The sequence below is a fragment of the Theropithecus gelada genome, chromosome 20, assembly GCF_003255815.1.
Source record: "Theropithecus gelada isolate Dixy chromosome 20, Tgel_1.0, whole genome shotgun sequence".
Lineage (NCBI taxonomy): Eukaryota > Metazoa > Chordata > Mammalia > Primates > Cercopithecidae > Theropithecus > Theropithecus gelada.
Genome location: NC_037688.1, coordinates 4,205,828 through 4,228,770, shown reverse-complemented (window position 1 = coordinate 4,228,770; position 22,943 = coordinate 4,205,828). Strand labels below are relative to the sequence as shown.

Here is a 22,943-nt window from a genome sequence, read left to right as displayed (position 1 = left end):
TCTAACATATGTATGTTTGACAAATGTCTATTATTTGATTTTAAAAGAACTGGCTACCTATCCTAAAGTATATATGGTATTCTGTTACTTTCCAATGCTAAATAAACTTCTTTATATCTGTACCACAATGACAGGGTGACTGATGATGGTCTGCCAAGATTTTAAGTGTGTCCTGGATTGTCAAATACAAATTGTTTTATTTCACACTGTTTAAATGTAAAATGCCTTTCTGGAATTACATTTCTTCAGAAATTAGTAAATTGATTTAATTAGATTATGTGGACAATCAGACTCTCACCATTTTAGTCATTTATATACAAGATAACTTTCTTCCCCCTTCAATAAGTTAAAAGTCCTGTTGATCCTTAATAATCAAATTCACTGGTGGGAGCAATGAAAAACTCATACTGCACTTTGGATGCATTTTTTGGGCATTTTGACTTGTTCTATTAAGAACTGACTTTAATAGGTAAAATTTATTTTTGTTGTTTTATAAAAATTTAAGAAAAAGATTGAAAACAAAACATAACTCTATGATCAGTAGTACAGTATTATAGTATATCTGATGGTTATATGTTATTCTACAATCATCACAGTTACCTGAATGATACACAGTCTTTTATTTATTTATTTATTTATTTAGTTTTTTTAAGAGATGTGGTCTCACTATGTTGCCCAGGCTGGCATGTAGTAGCTATTGACTAGTGTGACTGTGGCCTTGAATTCCTGGCCTCAAGCAGTCCTCCTGCCTCAGCCAAAGGAGCAGCTAGGACTACAGGCATGTATCACTGCACCCAACCAGATGCATGATCATTATAAAAATGAATGAAGCATTACTGTATGCTGTTCTAACTACTACTAGTTCATTAGTCCAGAAAGCATGTTCTTGAAGTTTGACTCAGTTTGCTAGTGATGCTAGTCAGTCTGATAGGGTTTGGTTAGGATTATGATTATTGTACACAGAAATTCATTTGTAGGTATCACATTTTGGCAAATCCCATTCTCTTTTGCATTTGATTGATACAAAGGAGGAGAAGTAAGAATTCTTAATGTAGTAATTTCCTACCAGTAGTATAATCACTATTAGTTCTAGTGTAGTCTCAAGGTATGGTCCTAAAGGAATACTTTGTGGAAAAAAAAAAAGAAAGAAAGGTCTAAAGCATGCACAAAAGTATACATGATTTCTTTTAATGAAGGCAGAGTTTCAATGTGTTGCCCAGGCTGGTCTCAAACCCCTGGGCTTCTCAAGTGATCCCCTGGCCTCCAGCCTCCTGAGTAGTTGGGATTACATGTGTGTACCACTGGGCCCTCTTATACTTTCAATATTCTGTGTTTTTCTATTGTTGACTTAAAATGCATTTTTTTCTTTAATAGTGGATGAGATTCCTGGATATCCTGTAAAAAGGTAGGACTTACAGATTTTGAAAATATTATATGTTATCTGAGGAAATACAGAGAAAAGAAACTAACATCTGTTGAGTGTTGTACTCTGGGGTAGACACTATTTTATGTGCTTATCTCATCTCATATAGTTATCACAGCAGCTTTGAAAGGTTCTCTGTTATTATAACCTACTTTTTCCTAATTAGCTAACTGTGGTTCAGTTAGGTTGATTAACTGCCCCATGTCCCCATAGTTAACAAGTAGCTGGCCCATGATTTGACTGGCAGCCTGCCTGGCTCCCAAATCCCTTCTCTTGCCCCTCTGCATAGATTGGCAGAGACCTGTACAGCACTGGAATCAAGGTACAGGTCCAAACCAGATCGATTCAGAAAGTCAAATTTAGTTAACTCTCATTTATAGTTTTTCTCAGAAGCCTGGTTAGTCTAAGAGTTTGTTTTAATATATTTGGCAATTTCAGAGGTAATCAGTACCTTGCTTTTACTATCAAACATTTTAGGGCAGATCTCACTTAGCTATGGCCACAGGAGCATGGGTTTTACATAGACAAGACCAGTCATGTCCTAGAGAGGAATTATTTTATTGTAAGTGAAGGCTATTTATGTTACATTTACTTATTATGTTAGTTATATTTAGCATCTAAATAGAGCCTATTTCTAATTGATTTCTCTACTTATTGACTCCCTACTTTAGTTTTCCCTTTAGGCCACTACCCTGCTTAATTCCATGGGCTTTTTTAAAGAGTCTTTTTTCTTCTTCCATGACTTTTCTACAATCTTTTCTTTAGTTGTTAACTTTCTTCTCTGCTTTCTGTGGTGTTTCCTTTGTTCTATTATTTTTCCATTTCTGCCAGCTAAGTATTCTCCATTTTTATACAGACAGAATCAAAAGCATACACAATTTCAGGATTTTAAGGAATCTTAGTGACTAATCAAAATACCCTCCAGTACTTCAACCTGTGTTTAACATTCTGGTGAAGTGGTTGTTCGGATGGAGAATCTGAAACTCAAAGAGATTAAGATGACTTATTTGGATATAAGAAGTGGCAGAAATGAGATTTGAACCCATTTCAAAGCCCATTATTCTTCCTTCTTTATCATCCTTTTAATGAGTGTTTTAATAATAGAAAGGGAAAGTGGGTCTAGTGAACACAGTGGATGAGCCTAGGAAGGGAATTAACTGGGGAACCCAATGGAAGAGAAGACTTAAACTAGTAGGGGAAGCCCACGTTTGAAGAGAAATAACACTGGGTTGGATAGGAATAAGGTTTTTAGAAAAGAGAAGTGAATATTGGGGTTTATGACAAGTTTTATAAAGATAAATTATAGTAATGAAGAAGACAGGATATTGGGATTTATCTAGAAGGGCATGTTTAAGTAGGTGGTTCAAGGGAGTCCTGAACAGATTGCTGCTCTTGTTTGTTTAAGTAGAGTGACTGATCAACTTCAAAGTTTCTATTGAAAGATGTTAAAAGAATTTGAGCCATTGAGAAGAGTCTCTATAGCAGATTGAATTGTAGTATTATCTACTTCCACCCCAACTTATAGAGGGAGGGCTCAGAGTCCCTCCAGTACTAGAGGACTGAAGGTTCCTGAACTATGTAGATCTGTGCCCCAGAGCACATATCCTCTTACCTCTGCCTCTTTTCCCAATTCAAGTAGGGCTGGGGTCAGATTATCTGGCAAATCAGTCATGGACCTTCAGTTTGGTAGCTGATAACATGGCTATGCTGGGGGAAGACGACTGAAATTCCATTTAGCTTGTTTTCTAGCAGCAATAAAATTGAGAGCTCTGTCTCTTGGTCATTTGAGCCCACTCTTTTAGGAATTTGTGCTTTCATTGGCTAAAGATTTAAAGGTTGGAGACTGCCATAGAGCCCTGCAGAAGAGGGATCTGGAAGTGGGAGCCCATAGGAAGAAAGACATTTAGATAGTTCTTAGGGAAATAGAGATACAACTACAAGGATTCTGTTTTTCCAGAAGTCTCTCTCCTTTGGTATCTGAGTGCCTATGGAGGTTTTTAAGAGCTTCGTACTTTATGTGGCCCTGAATTTGGCAGAGTCTATGTAGGGAAAATAATTAGATTTTATAATTAAGTTTTAATATCTCCCAGAAGATAATTTTTAATAACAATATATACATTTGTCCTTTGACATTCATACATTTAGCTTTCAAGTATTTTAGATGTGTCAGGGAAGATTCTGTAATATTTTAAGGAAAAGGGAAGCAGTGGGGGCCTGCTTAAGTGGTTTCCAAGCAGAAGAACCAAGACTGCCATTTTCAAGTGGCACAGATTAGTCTTTGAACTAGAGATAGATCATGGAGAAGGGACAGTGGATCTTTTCACTTTATTTTAAGCTATCAGGTGTCTTCCAGTTCAAGTAACAAAAGTTATATCAGCCATTACTTGGATTTTAAGTTCTGCCTCCAGAACAAATAATTTGCGAAGCCCAATTATTCTCAGGCTCTACCAATATATTAGCTGTCATGATTTGTTATGGAATTAAGGGTGAGTCTTCATGGACTGTTCCATAGCTTTGGAGAGGAGGAAGTAGAAATAGGTAATTAAGATCTTTACCGCAACAGAGGCCAAATTTTAATTATATTAAGAGACATTATTTTAAATACAGATAGCTGAACTTCCACAAGATTTACTTTTGTTTTTTGTTTTGTTTTGTTTTGGGAGGGCACTCAGGTATGAACCTTCTAATTGCTTAAAGAAATTAACACACTCATTTTTGTTGTATATTTTTATTCTAAAGGCTTTTCAACAAACCATCTATTGACGACTCACGACCTATGTCAGCTAATGAAGACTTTGATTTTGATACTGAGGTAAAGAGGTCTCTTGCAAAATTAATTTTCTCATTCTGAATTTAATTTTCTATAACATTTACTCTTGAAATTTAGTAGTAATCTACTTATTATTGTATTATGTTGGTTATGGAAAGTTCATTAGAGAAAACCATAAAAGAAACATGACTAAACATTTTTGAACATTTCTTACTTTGATAAATAACAAAGACTTGGCAAATATGTAGAGGGAGTGGGGGTGAAAAAAGAATGGGCTGGAAAATATGTAGTGACAGGAAAATTATATTAGGCAAAGCTTTCTCATAATATAGCAAATTTGAAATTTGGTCAAGGTTGATTTGAATAAGTATTCTTACTGTGTGTGATGTTTAAATTATACTAAGATAGCTTTTATAATACTTATGCCTAAATAAATCTTTAATGGATCTAATTACTTATTATAGTAATCATGGAATCTCCTTGATGACTTTTGGTTCAAAAACTGTACAGCAGATAGCATGTACTTTTCTTTCTTAGACACATTATTTTAGTATTATATATACAGTTTTTAGGTGTGAGCTATTTTCCTATTTCTATCCTTGGTTATGTAACTAGACTAAAATAATATTAGAAATTGTGAAAATGTAGCTGGGTATGGTGGTGCATGCCTGTAGTCCAAGCTATTCAGGAGGCTGAGGTGGCAGAATTGCTTGAGCCCAGGAGTCTGAGACCAGCCTGGGCGACATAGCAAGAACCTGCCTCTGATTTTTAAAAAACTGTGGAAATTTAGAAATTTACATTTTCTTTCTCAAAATCTTTATTACAATGAGATTCCACTGTCATTTCATTAAGACTATATGTAATACTCTTGACCTAATTGAAGAATGGTTGCTTTGTCCAAAATAACAACCAGTTCTAGAAGCAGAGACTCTTAATAACCATATGGTGGGACTTAACTTCAGAATTATTTGTGTTGTAGTTCTTAAAAATATCCAAACTAAATCCTATATCACATGCTAAAATTTCAAATTTCAGAAGTTTTTGTATTTATTTAGTAACCATTTAAAAACTCTTTTATTACTATGAGCTACTGGAGGTTAGGGAACTTTTTTTTGTATCCTGGAGTACGACGAATGAACAGACAAATGCATTTCTATATAATGGAATGTTAGCAATAATATAATATGCCTAACATATCTAGTAAATAAATCCATTCATTTATAAGATATAGCCTAAATTTTTATTCACTTTTAATATTTAGGATGTATAAATTCAGATGAGTTATATTGAAAAAATGTGTCATAAATAAGAAAATTAGATCATCAATAGGAAAGAGGGTTAAAGTGTTAATATATTTTCTAGTCTTCCAACTGTAAGTGTAAATTAAAATTTTAGATTTAAAATGTTTAAACTTTTAAAAGCCCCAACCCATGTTCTACTAAATACATGTTTTCAGTCCATATATTACTGCTTAGAATTCTGATTAGTATTTTTCTTCCAAGTAGAAAGTTGATGGAATGTTTCCTTTTCCATTTTTCTCTCTCTGAGGTAGTAATGTTCCAGCTTTTAAGTTGTGGTAGATGACCATATTTAGCTAATTGAATGTCTCGTTTTACAGTACACAATTCAATTCTATATCACAGAAATCTTTACCAAAAGCTAATTATAAATACTACTCAGTAGTATTGGAAATATACTATGAACCAAAGTCTCTGTTATGCATCTGTATTTCTCCATGTACCTTACTGTATGTGATGTTTTTCTCCTTTTCCTTGGCTTTGGCTTTATTCCATGGCTTTCTTTCAAGCTCATACTTGATTGACTGGTAGGTTATGTCCTTTTGTTTGTTTCTTTCTTTCTCCCTCCTCCCCAATCTTTTAAAAATGATTTATCCCAACCTATGTTTTTCCTCCTAGAACACATTCTCTACAACGTCTCTTCTTTCAATCCATGTGTGTCTTCACTGCTAGCATACTTAGTGTAGCTTTCTACATAGTAGCTATGTGAGACTTTTATTCATCTATCATTGCCCTACAAGATTTATTCTTTTTTTTCTCTGTTTCTTGGAAGGAGCTAAATTTATACAATCATTTGTCCTTAGCTTTTTTTGAGAAACAGAATAGAAACGACTTATACTAAAGAACTAGAAAGCAACCCACAACAGCAGCTTAACAAATATGAAGCTGAAGAGGTGGATAAAGGGGAAGAATTTATTAAAGAGAGGCAAGATAAATGTAAAGATTGAGTAACAGTCAAGTTGAGTCAGATTATTGTAAAAACACATCAGAAACTGTGGGATTTAATGAGCGCAGGAACTCTTTACATTATAAAATATGATAGAAATTATTTTAAATGCAAATTAAGAAAAAAAAGACAGATAATGAAAAAAGTTGCTGAGATTCCTTTGAATGTTTTATAGCTGATTTTTATGAAGAACTGAAAGAAAATATAAGGGTGACTGTAGTTAACATTAATCTACTATACATTTGAAAGAAAAGATAACTAAGGTGATGGGTACCCCAATTACCCTAATTTGATTATATGAATGTATCAAATTATCACATTTACTTCAAAAATACGCACATCTATTATGTATCAATTTTTAAAAAGGAAATTTATATCCTCACATCTTTGAATTTAGCAGTTATGTCATATATTTGATCTAGTAAAACCTTGTTGATAAATAATGCACAGTGAAATCTGTTTTAGGCTTTATCAGATTTATTATGAATTCTTAATTTTTGACTCTTGCTTCTCATTTAAGTTTTCTAACTTAGTGTTTGGCATATCCATGACTTAACTAATTTATCTTACTCTTTCATATAATCTTGATAGCCATTTTAGAGGTTTCTGAGAATAAAGAAAGAACATAAATAATTATATTTAATCTTTAGTTAAAATTTCTGGTTATATGAAGGAGTTTCTTAATTTTATCCATTAAATGAGAAAACAAATTTCAAGGTAAAATCCTCTTAAATAAATTCAGGGAAGAAGATGAAGGAATAGAAATTCCACTGTTCCCCACGACCACAAGGACACCAAGTTAACAACTATCTACACAGGAGAAAACAACTTCATAAGAACCAAAAGTAAGGTGAACACTCACAGTACCTAGGTTTAACTTCATGTCACTGAAAGAGGCACTGAAGAGATTTTTTAAAGTCCTGAATGGCTGACATCCCCCCTCCCCCATCCCTAGCAGCCTGACATAGTGTGGAGAGTGTCTCTGAGTGCTGGGGGAGGGAGAACACAGCAAGTATGAGGCTGTGAACTCAGTGCTGTTCTGTTAGAGCAAAAAGGAAAATTAGACCAAACTCAGCTGATGTCCACCCATGGAGGGAGCATTTAAACCAGCCTTAGCCAGAGGAAAATCACCAGTCCCGATGGTCTGAACTTGAGTGTCTGTAAACCTTGCCACCGAGGGCTACAGCACTTTGTGTCTCCAAGTAACGTGAAAAGGCAGTCTAAGCCATAAGGACTGCAATTCACAGGTGAGTCCTAGTGCTGAACTAGGCCAAGAGACAACAAGCTGGGTGGGGAAGATATGCCATATTGAGATACAAGCTGGGGTAGCCAAGGGAGTGTTGGCATCAACCCTCCCCTAATCTCAGGCTGCACAGCTCACAGCTCTGATAAAGGCCCCTTCATTCTGCTTGAGGAGAGGAGAGGAAAGAGTGGGGAGCACTTTGTTTTACATCTAAGATACCAGCTGAGCCACAGCAGCAAGGTAGGGCACTGGTCAGAGTTGGGAGGCCCCATTCCAGGCCCTGGCTCTCTGACATTCTAGACACGCCCTGGGCCAGAAGGGAACCCGCTGCCTTGAAGGAAAGGACCCAGTCCTGGACTTGCAGCATTCCTCATCTGCTGACTGAAGGGCCCTTAGGCCCTTAATGAACAACAGTGACACCCAGGTACTACATCGAAGGGCTTGGGTGAGCCTCTGTGACTTGCTGGCCTGAGGTGAGACTCAGCATATAACCGGCTGTGGTGGCTATGGGGCAAAATCTTTTCTGCTTAAGAAAAGCAGAAGGAAAAATAAAGGGGACTTTGTCTTGCACCTTAGGCACCAGCACGGCCATGCGGGTGGCCGGGTAGAGCACCAAGTGGGCTCTTGAAAGTCCCTGATTCTAAGACTTGACTCTCGGATGGCATTTTTGGACATGCCATGGTCCAGAGGGGAGCCCATAGCCTTGAAGGGTGAGTCCCAGGCCAGGCAGGGTGACTTGAGAGACCTTGGGCCTTAAGAGAACATAGACAGTAATCTAGCAATAATTCTCATGGCCTGAGGTGATGGTGGCTATGGGGTGAGGCTCCCCCCAACTCTTTCCATGCCTTGGGACATGGGCCATGGGTTTTCAAGATAGAGCAACCAGTGAGGAAGCACCTGTTCCTGCAGCACCTGCTGCTGTCCTGGCCACTCAGTGGTCACTACTCATGAGCCTCACACAGCAGCTGGCAGAGATGTGGCAATTTGGCAGATCTGCCCATATCCCTAATAAACCACTAATGTTCATCTATATTAGAGCCAGTCTCATAAAAACTGAATTTCATCTTTTTTAAGAAATACAGGCTGGATATGGTGGCTTAAGCCTGTCATCCTGGCACTTTTGTAGGCCAAGGAAGGTGGATCACCTGAGGTCAAGAGTTTGAGACCAGTCTGGCCAACATGGTGAAACTCCATCTCTACTAAAAATAGAAAAATTAGCCAGGTGTGGTGACACATGCCTGTAGTCCCAGCTACTTGGGAGGCTGAGGTATAAGAATCACTTGAATCTAGGAGGTGGAGGTAGCAGTGAGCTGAGATCACACCACTGCAATCCAGTCTGGGCAACAGAGTGAGACTCCATCTAAAAAAAAAAAAAAAAAAAGAAAGAAAGAAAGAAAGAGAGTTTTTTTGAAGGGATAATAACAGAGAACATCTTAAACCTGGAGAAAGATATTAATATCCAAGTGCAAGAAGGTCATAGAACATCAAGCAGATTTAACCCAAAGAAGACTACCTCAGAGCATTTATTAATCAAACTGCCAAAGGTCAAGGATAAAGAAAGGATTCTAAAAGCAGGAAGAGAAAAGAAACAACAGACAATGGGGCTACAATGCATCTGGAATCTGATTTTTCAGTGGAAACCTCCTTACAGGCCATGAGAGAGTGGCATGACATATTTAAAGTGCAAAAATCCTCAATGGAATATTTGCAAACTGAATTCAACAATATATTAGAAAGATCATTTGTCATAACCAAGTGAGATTCATCCCTGAGATGCAAGGATAGTTCAACATGTGCAAATCAATCAACAAGATCATCATATCAACAGAATGAAGGATAAAAACCATATGATAATTTTAATTGATGCCAAAAAAGCATTTGATAAAATTCAACATCCCTTCATGATAAAAACCCTCAACTAGATGTGGAAGGAGCATACCTCAACAATAAAAGCCATGTATGACAGACCCACAGCTAGTATCATACTGAGTGGGGAACCCAAATTTGGGTTTCCTCTAAGATGTGGAACATGACAAGAATGCTCACTGTCATCACTGTTACTGAAAATAGTACTGGAAGTTCTAGCCAGCACAATCAGACAAGAGAAAGATATAAGGGACATTCAATTGGAAAGGAGAAAGTCAAATTATCCTTTTTTAATAGATGATATGATCTTATATGTGACAAAACCTGAAGACTCCACAAGTAAACTATTAGAACTGATAAATGAATTCAGTAAAGTTGCAGGATACAACATTAACATACAAAAATTGGTAGCATTTCCAGATGCCAACAGTGAACAATATGAAAAAGAAATAAGAAAGTAATCTTATTTACAACAGTTACATGTAAAATTAAATACCTAGGAACTAACTTAACCCAAGAAGTGAAATATCTCTACAATGAAAACCGTGAAACACTGGTGAAGAATAGAACACCAAAAAAATGGAAAATATTCTATGTTCATGAATTGGAAGAATCAATATTGTTAAAAGTTTCATACTACCCCAAAGAATCTACAGATTCGATGCAATTCTCATCAAAATATCAATTACATTCCTCATAGAAATAGAAAAAAGTATCCTAAAATTTATATGGTACCATAAAAAACCCAGAGTAGCCAAAGCTATCCTATGCAAAAATAAGAAATCTGGAGGGGGGTGGTTCCAAGATGGCCAAATAGGAACAGGTCCAGGCTACAGCTCCCAGCGTGAGCGACACAGAAGACGGGTGATTTCTGCATTTCCAACTGAGGTACCGGGTTCATCTCACTGGGACATGTGGGACAGTGGGTGCAGGACAGTGGGTGCAGCCCACCGAGCGAGAGCCGAAGCAGGGCGAGACATCGCCTCACCCTGGAAGTTCAAGGGGTAAGGGAATTCCCTTTCCTAGCCAAGGGAAACTGTGACACACAGCACCTGGAAAATCGGGTCACTGCCACCCTAATACTGCACTTTTCCAAGGGTCTTAGCAAATGGCACACCAGGAGAGTATATCCCACGCCTGATTTGGAGGGTCCCACACCCATGGGGCTTCCCTCATTGCTAGCACAGTATTCTGAGATCTAACTGCAAGGCAGCAATGAGGCTTGCGGAGGGGTGCTTACCATTGCTGAGGCTTTAGTAGGTAAACAAAGCTGCTGGAAAGCTTGAACTGGGTGGAGCCCACCACAGCTCAAGGAGGCCTGCCTGCCTCTGTGGACTCCACCTCTGGGGACAGGGCATAGCCAAACAAAAGACAGCATAAACCTCTGCAGATTTAAATGTCCCTGTCTGACAGCTTTGAAGAGAGTAGTGGTTCTCCCAGCACAGAGTTTGAGATCTGAGAACGGACAGACTGCTTCCTCAAGTGGGTCCCTGACCCCAAGTAGCCTAACTGGGAGGCCTGCCCCCAGTAGGGGCAGACTGACATCTCACACGGCCGGGTACCCCTCTGAGACGAAGCTTCCAGAGGAACGATCAGGCAGCAACATTTGCTGTTCAGCAATATTCTCTTTTCTGCAGCCTCTGCTGCTGATACCCAGGCAAACAGGGTCTGGAGTGAACCTCCAGCAAACTCCAACAGATCTGCAGCTGAGGGTCCTGACTGTTAGAAGGAAAACTAACAAACAGAAAGGACATCCATACCAAAACCCCATCTGTACGTCACCATCATCAAAGACCAAAAGTAGATAAAACCACAAATGTGGGGAGAAAACAGAACAGAAAAGCTGAAAATTCTGAAAATCAGAGCACCTCTTCTCCTCCAAAGGAATGCAGCTCCTTGCCAGCAACAGAACAAAGCGGACAGAGAATGACTTTGACGAGTTGAGAGAAGAAGGCTTCAGACAATCAAACTTCTCCGAGCTAAAGGAGGAAGTTCGGACCCATCGCAAAGAAGCTAAAAACCTTGAAAAAATATTAGAAGATCGGCTAACTAGAATAACCAATGTAGAGAAGTCCTTAAATGACCTGACAGAGCCAAAAACCATGGCACAAGAACTATGTGACAAATGCACAAGCTTCAGTAACCGATTTGATCAACTGTAAGAAAGGGTATCAGTGATTGAAGATCAAATGAATGAAATGAAGTGAGAAGAGAAGTTCAGAGAAAAAGAGAGTAAAAAGAAATGAACAAAGCCTCCAAGAAATATGGGACTATGTGAAAAGACCAAATCTACGTCTGATTGGTGTACCTGAAAGTGACGGGGAGAATGGAACCAAGTTGGAAAACACTCTGCAGGATATTATCCAGGAGAACTTCCCCAACCTAGCAAGGCAGGCCAACATTCAAATTCAGAAAATACAGAGAACGCCACAAAGATACTCCTCGAGAAGAACAACTCCAAGACACATAATTGTCAGATTCACCAAAGTTGAAATGAAGGGAAAAATGTTAAGGGCAGCCAGAGAGAAAAGTTGGGTTACCCACAAAGGGAAGCCCATCAGACTAACAGAAGATCTCTCAGCAGAAACTCTATAAGCCAGAAGAGAGTGAGGGCCAATATTCAACATTCTTAAAGAAAAGAATTTTCAGCCTAGAATTTCATATCCAGCCAAACTAAGTTTCATAAATGAAGGAGAAATAAAATCCTTTACAGACAAGCAAATGCTGAGAGATTTTGTCACCACCAGGCCTACCCTACAAGAGCTCCTGAAGGAAGCACTAAACATGGAAAGGAACAACCGGTATCAGCCACCACAAAAACATGCCAAAATGTAAAGACCATCGATGCTAGGAAGAAACCGCATCAACTAATGAGCAAAATAACCAGCTAACATCATAATGACAGGATCAAATTCACACATAACAATATTAACCTTAAATGTAAATGGGCTAAATGCTCCAATTAAAAGACACAGACTGGCAAATTGGATAAAGAGTCATGACCCATCAGTGTGCTGTATTCAGGAGGCCCATCTCATGTGCAGAGATATACATAGGCTCAGAATAAAGGGATGGGGGAAGATCTACCAAGCAAATGGAGAACAAAAAAAAGCAGGGGTTGCAATCCTAGTCTCTGATAAAACAGACTTTAAACCAACAAAGATTAAAAGAGACAAAGAAGGCCATTACATAATGGTAAAGGGATCAATTCACCAAGAAGAGCTAACTATCCTAAATATATATGCACCCAATACAGGAGCACCCAGATTCATAAAGCAAGTCCTTAGAGACTTGCAAAGAGACTTAGACTCCCACACAATAATAATGGGAAACTTTAACACCTCACTGTCAACATTAGACAGATCGATGAGACAAAAATTTAACAAGGATATCCAGGAATTGAACTCAGCTCTGCACTGAGCAGACCTAATAGACATCTACAGAACTCTGCACTCCAAATCAACAGAATATACATTCTTCTCAGCACCACGTCACACTTATTCCAAAATTGACCACATAGTTGGAAGTAAAGCACTCCTCGCCAAATGTAAAAGAACAGAAATTATAGCAAACTGTCTCTCAGACCACAGTGCAATCAAACTAGAACTCAGGATTAAGAAACTCACTCAAAACTGCTCAACTACATGGAAACTGAACAACCTGCTCCTGAATGACTACTGGATACATAACAAAAAGAAGGCAGAAATAAAGATGTTCTTTGAAACCAATGAGAACAAAGACACAACATACCAGAATCTCTGGGACTCATTTAAAGCCGTGTGTGGAGGGAAATTTTAGCATGCCCACAAGAGAAAGCAGGAAAGATCTAAAATTGACACCCTAACGTCACAATTAAAAGAACTAGAGAAGCAAGAGCAAACACATTCAAAAGCTAGCAGAAGGCAAGAAATCACTAAGATCAGAGCAGAGCTGAAGGAGATAGACACAAAAAAACCCTTCAAAAAATCAGTGAATCCAGGAGCTGGTTTTTTGAAAAGATCAACAAAATTGATAGACTACTAGCAAGATTAATAAAGAAGAAAAGAGAGAAGAATCAAATAGATGTAATAAAAAATGATAAAGGGGATATCACCATGGACCCCACAGAAATACAAACTACTATCAGAGAGTACTATAAACACCTCTATGCAAATAAACTAGAAAACCTAGAAGAAATGGATAAATTCCTGGACACATACACTCTCCCAAGACTAAACCAGGAAGAAGTTGAATCCCTGAATAGACCAATAACAGGCTCTGAAATTGAGGCAATAACTGATAGCCTACCAACCAAAAAAAGTCCAGGACCAGATGGATTCACAGCCAAATTCTACCAGAGGTACAAGGAGGAGTGAGTACCATTCCTTCTGAATCTATTCCAATCAATAGAAAAGAGGGAATCCTCCCTAACTCATTTTATGAGGCCAGCTTCATCCTGATACCAAAGCCTGGCAGGGACACAACAAAAAAAGAGAATTTTAGACCAATATCCCTGATGAACATCGATGCAAAAATCCCCAATAAAATACTGGCAAACTGAATCCAGCAGCACATCAAAAAGCTTATCCACTGTGATCAAGTTGGCTTCATCCTTGGGATGCAAGGCTGGTTCAACATATGCAAATCAATAAATGTAATCCACCATATAAAAAGAACCAAAGACAAAAACCACATGATTATCTCAATAGATGCAGAAAAGGCCTTTAAGAAAATTCAACAGCCCTTCATGCTAAAAACTCTCAATAAATTTGGTATTGATGGAACGTATCCCAAAATCATAAGAGCTATTTATGACAAACCCACAGCCAATATCATACTGAATGGGCAAAACCAGGAAGCATTCCCTTTGAAAACTGGCACAAGACAGGGATACCCTCTCTCACCACTCCTATTCAACATAGTGTTGGAAATTCTGGCCAGGGCAGTCAGGCAAGAGAAAGAAATAAAGGGTATTCAAGTAAGAAAAGAGGAAATCAAATTGTCCCTGTTTGCAGATGACATGATTGTATATTTAGAAAACCCCATCATCTCAGCCCCAAATCTCCTTAAGCTGATAAGTAACTTCAGCAAAGTCTCAGGATACAAAATCAATGTACAAAAATCGCAAGCATTCTTATACACCAATAACAGACAAACAGAGCCAAACCATGAATGAACTCCCATTCACAATTGCTTCAAAGAGAATAAAATACCTAGGAATCCAACTTACAAGGGATGTGAAGGACCTCCTCAAGGAGAACAACAAACCACTGCTCAATGAAATAAAAGAGAACACAAACAAATGGAAGAACATTCCATGCTCATGGATAGGAAGAATCAATGTCATGAAAATGGCCATACTGCCCAAGGTAATCTATAGATTCAATGCCATCCCCATTAAGCTACCAATGACTTTCTTCACAGAATTGGAAAAAACTTCTTTAAAGTTCATATGGAACCAAAAAAGAGCCCGCATTGCCAAGACAATCCTAAGCCGAAAGAACAAAGCTGGAGGCATCATGCTACCTGACTTCAAACTATGCTACAAGCCTACAGTAACCAAAACAGCATGGTACTGGTACCAAAACAGAGATATAGACCAATGGACATAACAGAGTCCTCAGAAATAATACCACACATCTACAATCATCTGATCTTTGACAAACCTGACAAAAACAAGAAATGGGGAAAGGATTCCCTATTTAATAAATGGTGCTGGGAAAACTGGCTAGGCATATGTAGAAAGCTGAAACTGGATCCCTTCCTTATACCTCATTCAAAAATTAATTCAAGATGGATTAGAGACTTAAATGTTAGACCTAAAACCATAAAAACCCTAGAAGAAAACCTAGGCAATACCATTCAGGACATAGGCATGGGCAAGGACTTCATGTCTAAAACACCAAAAGCAATGGCAACAAAAGCCACAATTGACTAATGGGATCTAATTAAACTAAAGAGCTTCTGCACAGCAAAAGAAACTACCATCAGAGTGAACAGGCAACCTACAGAATGGGAGAAAATTTTTGCAATCTACTCATCTGACAAAGGGCTAATGTCCAGAACCTACAAAGAACTTAAATTTACAAGAAAAAAACAAACAACCCCATCAAAAAGTGGGTGAAGGATATGAACAGATAGTTCTCAAAAGAAGACATTGATGCAGCCAACAGACACGTGAAAAAATGCTCATCATCACTGGCCATCAGAGAAATGCAAATCAAAACCACAATGAAATACCATCTCACACCAGTTAGAATGGTGATCATTAAAAAGTCAGGAAACAACGGGTGCTGGAGAGGATGTGGAGAAATAGGAACACTTTTACCCTGTTGGTGGGACTGTAAACTAGTTCAACCATTGTGGAAGACAGTGTGGGGATTCCTCAAGGATCTAGAACTAGAAATACCATTTGACCCAGCCATCCCATTTATAGCTATATACCTAAAGGATTATAAATCATGCTGCTATAAAAACACATGCACACTTATGTTTATTGTGGCACTATTCACAATAGCAAAGACCTGGAACCAACCCAAATGTCCATCAATCATAGACTGGACTAAGAAAATGTGGCACATATATACCATGGAATACTATGCAGTCATAAAAAAGGATGAGTTCATGTCCTTTGTAGGGACATGGATGCAGCTGGAAACCATCATTCTCAGCAAACTATCACAAGAACAGAAAACCAAACACCGCATGTTCTCACTCATAGGTGGGAACTGAACAATGAGAACACTTGGACACAGGAAGGGGAACATCACACTCTGTGGCCTGTCATGGGGTGGGGGGAGGGGGGAGTGATAGCATTAAGAGATATACTTAATGTAAATGATGAGTTAATGGGTGCAGCACACCAACACAGCACATGTATACATATGTAATAAACCTGCACATTGTGCACATGTACCCTAGAAATTGAAGTATAATAAAAAAAGAATATGCAGATGAGAACAAAGAAAACAAAAATAAAAACAAAACAACAAATAAAAGAAATGTGGAGAAATCACATTACCTGACTTTAAATTATACTACTGAGCTATAGTAATCAAAACATCATGGTACTATCATAAAAGCAGACACATGGTATTGTCATAAAAGCAGACGAATGCAACAGAATAGAGAAACCAGAAACAAAGCCACATACCTACAGTGAACATACATTTGCAAAAGGCACCAGGAACATACACTGGGGGAAAAGACAGTTTCTTCAATATATGGTGCTGGGAAAACTGGGTATCTATATGCAGAAGAATGAAACTAGACCACTATGCTTTTTTTGTTTGTTTGTTTGTTTTGTTTTGTTTGTTTTTGAGATGGAGTCTGGATCTGTCACCCAGGCTGCAGTGCAGTGGCACAATCTTGGCTCACTGCAACCTCTGCCTCCTGGGTTCAAGTGATTCTCTTGCCTCAGCCTCCCAAGTAGCTGGGATTACAGGCACCCACCACTATGCCTGACTAATTTTTCTATTTTTAGTAGAGAAGGGGTTTCACCATGTTGGCTAGGCTGGTCTCAAACTCCTGACCTCAGGTAATCCGCCTGCTTCAGCCTCCCAAAATGCTGTGATTACAGGCGTGAGCCACCACACCTTGCCTAGACCCCTATCTCTCACCATATACAAAAGCCAAATAAAAATGGATTAAAGACTTAAATCTAAGACCTCAAACGATGAAACTGGTACAAGAAAACATTGGGGGAAATCTCTAGGACAATAGTCTAAGTAAAAATTTCTTGAGTAATACTGCACAAGCACAGGCAACAAAAGCAAAAATTGACAAATGTGACCGCATCAAGTTAAACAACTTCTGCACAGCAAAGGATACAGTCAACAAAATGAAAAGACAATCCACAGAATGGGAGAAAATGTTTGCAAGCTACCCATCTGACAAGGGATTAATAAGCAGAATATGTAAGAAGCTCAAACAACTCTATAGAAAAAAAAAATCCAATAATCCAATCAAAAAATGGGGAAAAGATTTGAACAGACATTTCTCAAAAGAAGACATACAAATGGAAAACAGGCATATTAAAAGGTACTCAACTTCGCTGATCATCAGAGAAATGCAGATCAAAACTACAATGAGATATTATCTCGCCTCAGCTTAAATGGCTTATATCCTAAAGATAGGCAACGACAATTGCTGGTGAGGACGTGAAGAGAAGGGAACCCTTGTACACTATAGATGGGAATGTAAATGAGTACAACCACTATGGAGAAGAGTTCAGATATGTCTCAAAAAACTAAAAATTGAGCTACAATATGATCCAGCAATCCCACTGCTGTGTATATATCCAAAAGAAAGGGAATCAGTATATCAAAGAAATAACTGCACTCCTATGTTTGTTGCAGCACTATTTACAACAGCTAAGATTTGGAAGCAACCTAAGATTCCATCAACAGATGAATGGATAAAGAAAATATGGTACAGATATACAATGGAGTACTATTTAGCCATAAAAAGAATGAGATCCAATCATTTGCAACATCGTGGATGGAAGTGGAAATTGTTAAGTGAAATAAGCCTGACACAGAAAGACAAACATTGCATGTTTTTGCCTGTTTCTGGGTTCTAAAAAAGCAATTCAACTTGTGGGCGTAGAGTAGAAGGATGGTTACCAGAGGCTGGGAAGGGTAATAAGAGTTTGGCAGGAGTTGGGGATGGTTAATGGGTACAAAAAATAGAAAGGATGAATATGAGTTACTATTGTTAGCACAATAAGGTGAGCATAGTCAATAATAATTGCATATTTTTAAATAAAGAATGTAATTGGATTGCCTATAACTCACAAGATAAATGCTTGAGAGGACGGTTACTCCATTTTCCATGCTGTGTTTATTTCACATTGCCTGCCTGTGTCAAAATGCCTCATGTACCTTATAAATGTGTATTAATACGTGCATAATGTACCCACAAAAATAAATAAAATATTAAAGTAAATAAATTCAGAAATTATTTCTGGAGATATTCTGATTTCTAATAATATTGGTATAAAATAGACAGGCACACATCAAAATGTAATGAAAATTTATGATTTTTAAAAATAAACTACCTGTTATCATAAGATTATAAGAAAGTTAAGATTTCTAAGAAAGTATGAACAATTATCTCCAGAAGATAATTTTCTAATTTTAAAAATATCTCTGGCAATAAAGACATTTTATGTTATTGTCAGGAAGCTTTATTAACTTCAGTATTCATAGTTGTTAAACCTTATACATAAAGTTTTGCATCTCTAAAACTCAGGAATTCTGCTGACTTGATTTGTGTGTGTGGAGAATGGGGTCTTTCTATATTGCCCAGGGAGGTCTCAAACACCTGGACTCAAGCTATCCTTTCGCCTCTGCCTCCATAAGTGTTGGGATTACAGGTGTGAGCCACTATGCCTGGCCTGATGTGATTTTTCAGTCCCCGTTTTCTCTCCTCATGTGAATACGGGGTCCTGCTTGAGCAGCATCTTGAGTTGATGTTTTAGAATTACATTTTTCATTCAATTAAAAATGCATATTACCATAATATTTCAGAAATAAATGTTTGTTTACATTAGTAAAAGTATATTTTATATCCTTGAAACAAATGTTGAAATAAATAATCGAAATTTTGAATCTCAAGATTTTTTTCTCCTCTTGTTTTCATTTTCAAAACTTCAGAGAAGGGTATAGTGTTGCATGATTTAATTCTGTGAGTTTAGTATAATTTAAAAATATTACTCCTATTCACATTATATGCTTTTCCTGAGTAAGGTCATCCACTCTTGCTTTCTGGGTGCCTCAAATTTGTTATGTCACACACTGAAGACATTGTCCTTGACCCTTTCCTGATGTTTTGTAATCTACTCTGTCATCTGGTTTCATCATCCTAGGAAATAACACCTAGTTAGTAGCACTGAAACATTGAAGCAGGACAATTCCTACATTTCAGCACTTTCTCAAATCATCAGTTCAGTCACTTGCAAATTCTATATTTTCTACTGCTTAGCATTTTTTAGATCTCATTATCATAATTCACTCTCTGACTCATAATTTTGAAATACTCTTGTTTAATTTCCCCCATGCCATGTTCATATCTATCTTTTTGTTGCTGCCAAGGTGACTTTTATAAAATATATTTATAATGATATATAACTCATCTGCTTTTGAATGGTTCCCCATTACATGATGGGGAGAGTTCACGCTCTAGTGTGGCCCATATCTTTTGTGGTTTGGCCTGATTCTCCCATTTTCTCTCTCCATTCCATTCCCTCTTACTATGTTCCACTCTTACAGCATTATTTTGGTACCCTTCATTTGCCCTATCATTTCATGCCTCATCCTTTTGAGCATGCTTCTCTGTCTAGAAACCCTTCCTGCCCTCACTGTTCTTTTCTTGGTCTATGTTTCAAAATATGGCTCTATCTTTGTAGCATTTCCTGAGCTCCCCAAGTAGAACTGATTGTTCTTTTCCTTGTGCCTGTACTTACTTTTTTCACTTTAGTTGTAGAACTCATGGACTATACTTTTCTGTTTTTATTACCTTTTATATATCTCTAACTTTGCTGAAATATAAGGCAGGACCTGACTTTTACTTATATTTTTAGCTTCTCCCCAAATATTGCTTATGATTTGATAAACACAGTACATTTTTGTTGTCTTACTGACAGAATGGTGAGTAAATACAATGTTTTCTGAAGTTGCTGTTCTTTTCTTTTTAATAGGAGAAAGCAACAGAGCCAGCAAATGGAAAAAGACAAAATGGTATGGGTATTATTGAGAGTGCTCCACAAGAGCACACAAATAATGAAAATTTAATTTTGATTCAAAAATGTTCGAGGTGGTAAGTTAGTGAATATATCTGAAAAACAGCATATACTAAGTATTTTCAATAGAAAAACCACCAACCTATGTAGATCCAAACATAATATTCATTTCTTTCCCACAGTATTTTTCTGTCTTTCTTTATACTACCAACTTTTTCCTGAAACTACTTCAATTCCTCAATTCCCTGAAACTTTTTTCTTTTTCTTTTTGCTATTACTTTTGTTTCACTGAAATATTTATGGGTGAAGACAAACTTGTATAGGTATATAAAATTCATAGTGATAAATTTTCTCATGAGTGTATCTGTGTATAACATTTTATAGATGTGCCATTCGCAGTAAAATCAGGACAAAAGGAAGATATCCAATCACATTTGGACAGCAAGGTATTATCTATTGTTATTGCTGCAGTTATTATTTTAGAAAATAAGCATTCAGTGATGTTACAACATAAAAGAGAATGCTTTCACTTCACTTTTGTGCCTCTGCATATGCCCATAAATAATTATTTTCTGGCCAGGCACAGTGGTTCACGCCTGTAATCCCAGCACTTTGGGAGGCCAAGGCAGGTGGATCACCAGAGGTCAGGAGTTTGAGACCAGCCTGGTCAACATGGCAAAATCCAGTCTCTACTAAAAAAACCCAAAAATTAGCCAGATGTGGTGGTGCACACCTGTAATCCCAGCTACTCGGGAGGCTGAGGCAGAAGGATCACTTGAACCCAGGAGATGGAGGTTGCAGTGAGTTGAGATTGCACCATTGCACTCCAGCCTGGTCAACAAAGCAAGACTCCATCTCAAAAAATTTATTTGCTTACATTATCAGCCCATAATTAGTACAGTAATTATGTACAAAGTATATCACTGCTGCATAGTACAATTCTGTTAATTTGGAGGATTCGTGTAAAAAGCCGGTGTCACATAGTACAAAATTTATAAGGGTTAGAAGTCACAAGGAATCAAACTTAATCTAAAGTTAAGTTTATCTAGAAACTAAAAAAATTGTTCCATGTCAATATATAGCCAAATATATGATTCTGTGTTCTACCTGGATGTGTAAAAGTGCTAATGAGATTCAGAGAGAAAGAGTTTGGACTGGAGTTTTGTACAACTTGAAACCTGAAAAGACAATGCCTGGGATTTAAAATACTACTGTATTTGGATTGACTAGTATAGATGTGCAAAAAAATTTCAGAAGAAGCAAAAGCATGGGGAGTTGTAAATAAGTGAAGCTATAAACACAGTAGCTTGGTTTAGTGGTGTTTTATTAAGTAGAAATCATATTCAAAAAAAGAAAACATTAGTACCTTTATGGTAAATGATGACTATTCTAAGGTGACAACAGTAGAAAGAGATGAAGGGGCCTGGCTTCTTAGAAGCAGTTGCTGTATTGTGATACCAGCACCAAGTTGTTATCCTGGTGCTTTTACTTACTAGCTATGAATTTCTGGTAAAAATTATTTAACCTATTTGAATGTCGAGTCATGCCCCCTCATAAAAAGGTTACTAGTATGTACTCCTAGGCGTGTGTAATGAACAAATGCGCTGAAAAATTGGAAAGCATTTTGTAAACCTGAGAGTGTGACCACTAATGTATAATAAAGTGATCCACAGGGGTATTCGGTGGCTCAATAAGTATTGAGGATGTTTCACGTAAACCCTGAGGACAATACAATGACAATAGCATCAAGAAAAGTTTGGGAAAGTCAGAGTGGGCATGTGGATTTCTAGTTTGGGGAACATGAGTTTCAGCAGACTATTACTAGAGAACTCTTCTAGGAATCTAGTGGTTTGGTGCTTAAGACATTCCCATGGAAATTTAAGTGTTTTGACCTTGAGTGAATTTCTACTGTTGAGCACCAACTCTGCTAGGCAACTAGAGACTGAATATAGATGATGGGGGCTTAGGTTACAGCAGCAAGAAGAGAAAAACAAGTAAATAACCCAGTATTGTAAGTTGAATGTGCTTCCTATAAAGAAAACAGAGAAGACAGAGATTATTGGAGAAATTTGTAGTTAGCATGGGGATGGGAGTGGCAGTAAAGTTCTGTAGTCAGAGGAGATGTTTCTGCATGTGACATTGAAACTGTCAACTAAAGGATGAAAGGAGCCAGCCATGGGAAAGTCTAGGAGGAGGACATTCTGGACAGAGAGGAAACAATGGATCTCATCTGTTCATCATTTTCTTGTTAACATCCTGGAATCACCAGAAAGTGGGGTTACCATCATCAACTTCATCATCATCATTATTTTTATTACTATAAGGTGTAGAAAAGAAAATGTGAAATTACCTTGCCTGGCACATTTTAAATGCTTCACAAATGAATGTTCTGAATGTTCTTGTTCTGCTTTTTTTTTTTTTTTTTTTTTTTTGAGATGGAGTTTCACTCTTATCGCCCAGGCTGGTGTACAATGGCGTGATCTTGGTTTACTACAACCTCCACCTCCCGGGTTCAGGGGATTCTCCTACCTCAGCCTCCACAGTAGCTGGGATTACAGGAGCATGCCACCACATCCAGCTAATTTTTATATTTTTAGTAGAGGTGGGGTTTTGCCATGTTGGCCTGGCAGGTCTCGAACTCCTGACCGCAGGTGATCCACCTGCCTCAGCCTCCCAA

At 37.7% G+C, this 22,943-nt stretch overlaps 1 protein-coding gene across 1 annotated transcript in view; it reads left to right on the top strand.

Moving 5' to 3' along the window:
- LOC112614688 (putative ankyrin repeat domain-containing protein 26-like protein) overlaps window positions 1-20,347 on the top strand; it is a 40,138-nt gene extending 19,791 nt beyond the window's left edge. The window contains exons 7-9 of the mRNA XM_025371390.1: window positions 1,375-1,405; window positions 4,163-4,235; window positions 20,225-20,347. Coding sequence (XP_025227175.1) covers window positions 1,375-1,405; window positions 4,163-4,235; window positions 20,225-20,347 — 227 coding nt within the window. The remainder of the gene's footprint in view (window positions 1-1,374; window positions 1,406-4,162; window positions 4,236-20,224) is intronic.
- The last annotated feature ends 2,596 nt before the right edge of the window (window positions 20,348-22,943 follow it).